The sequence below is a fragment of the Sinocyclocheilus anshuiensis genome, unplaced genomic scaffold (genome assembly GCF_001515605.1).
Source record: "Sinocyclocheilus anshuiensis isolate Anshui unplaced genomic scaffold, SAMN03320099.WGS_v1.1 scaffold999, whole genome shotgun sequence".
NCBI classification, from domain to species: Eukaryota; Metazoa; Chordata; class Actinopteri; order Cypriniformes; family Cyprinidae; genus Sinocyclocheilus; species Sinocyclocheilus anshuiensis.
In genome coordinates this window covers 777,489-778,502 of record NW_015544197.1, presented here as the reverse complement: position 1 = coordinate 778,502, position 1,014 = coordinate 777,489, and the positions used below count along the sequence as shown (strand labels likewise).

General features: G+C 32.4%; 1 protein-coding gene across 1 annotated transcript in view; it reads right to left on the bottom strand.

Annotated features, from left to right (window-relative positions):
* LOC107696774 (phosphatidylinositol 3,4,5-trisphosphate 5-phosphatase 1-like) overlaps positions 1–1,014 on the bottom strand; it is an 18,717-nt gene that overhangs the window by 12,612 nt on the left and 5,091 nt on the right. Inside the window, exons 7-8 of the mRNA XM_016497270.1 lie at positions 646–723; positions 460–537 (exon numbers count right to left, since the gene is read on the bottom strand). Of these exons, the coding sequence (XP_016352756.1) occupies positions 460–537; positions 646–723 (156 nt within the window). The remainder of the gene's footprint in view (positions 1–459; positions 538–645; positions 724–1,014) is intronic.

Here is a 1,014-nt window from a genome sequence, read left to right as displayed (position 1 = left end):
TGGCAATGAATGTTTGTGGCTTACCCTCCTTGTGAAGGGTGTCAATGATTGTCTTCTGGACAACTGTCAGATCAGCAGTCTTCCCCATGATTGTGTAGCCTAGTGAACCAAACTGAGAGATCATTTTGAAGGCTCAGGAAACCTTTGCAGGTGTTTTGAGTTGATTAGCTGATTGGCATGTCACCATATTCTAAATTGTTGAGATAGTGAATTGGTGGGTTTTTGTTAAATGTGAGCCAAAATCATCACAATTAAAAGAACCAAAGACTTAAACTACTTCAGTCTGTGTGCATTGAATTTATTTAATACACGAGTTTCACAATTTGAGTTGAATTACTGAAATAAATAAACTTTTCCACGACATTCTAATTTATTGAGATGCACCTGTATACTTGTATTAATCTACTAAGTAATTAAATCCTTTATATTTTATATATATTGTTGAATTGACTTTCCTACTTCGAATGTCACAGGAGGAATAAGTGACTTTCTGTGCCCTCCGTCATATCCCACAGAATCAAACACAGCATTCTTGGTCTGTAAATAAGAGGTGATGTTAGTCTACAATAAAGTTTCCAATAGGAATTTCATTTCAATATATATTGTCATGGTTGCTTGTGATCCATAAACAAAGAACAACGATACCTTGTCTTCTATTGAATATATAAGCTTAGTCAGTTGTTCCAGTCTGAAAGCCACAGACTGAGTTGCATCTCCAGAAAGCTGAAAAAGAAATGAAACCAACAGATATATTTTAATAATAAAAATAAAAAACTCAATATAACAAACTATATATGATTGTTTTTTTGTCGTTGTATTATTTCTTTACTTATTGTATGTAGGGGAAATGGCAGTGTGTTAGGGGTTTATTACTCAAAACTGGATGTAATATTCAAATATTTATCAGCTACAAATAAAACATATTTTGAAATCTACTATTTACCCCTAAATTGTGTAAATCTGTAAAAAGTCAATTATAAATTGTTGTTAAAAACTATCCCACTACCAAGGTGA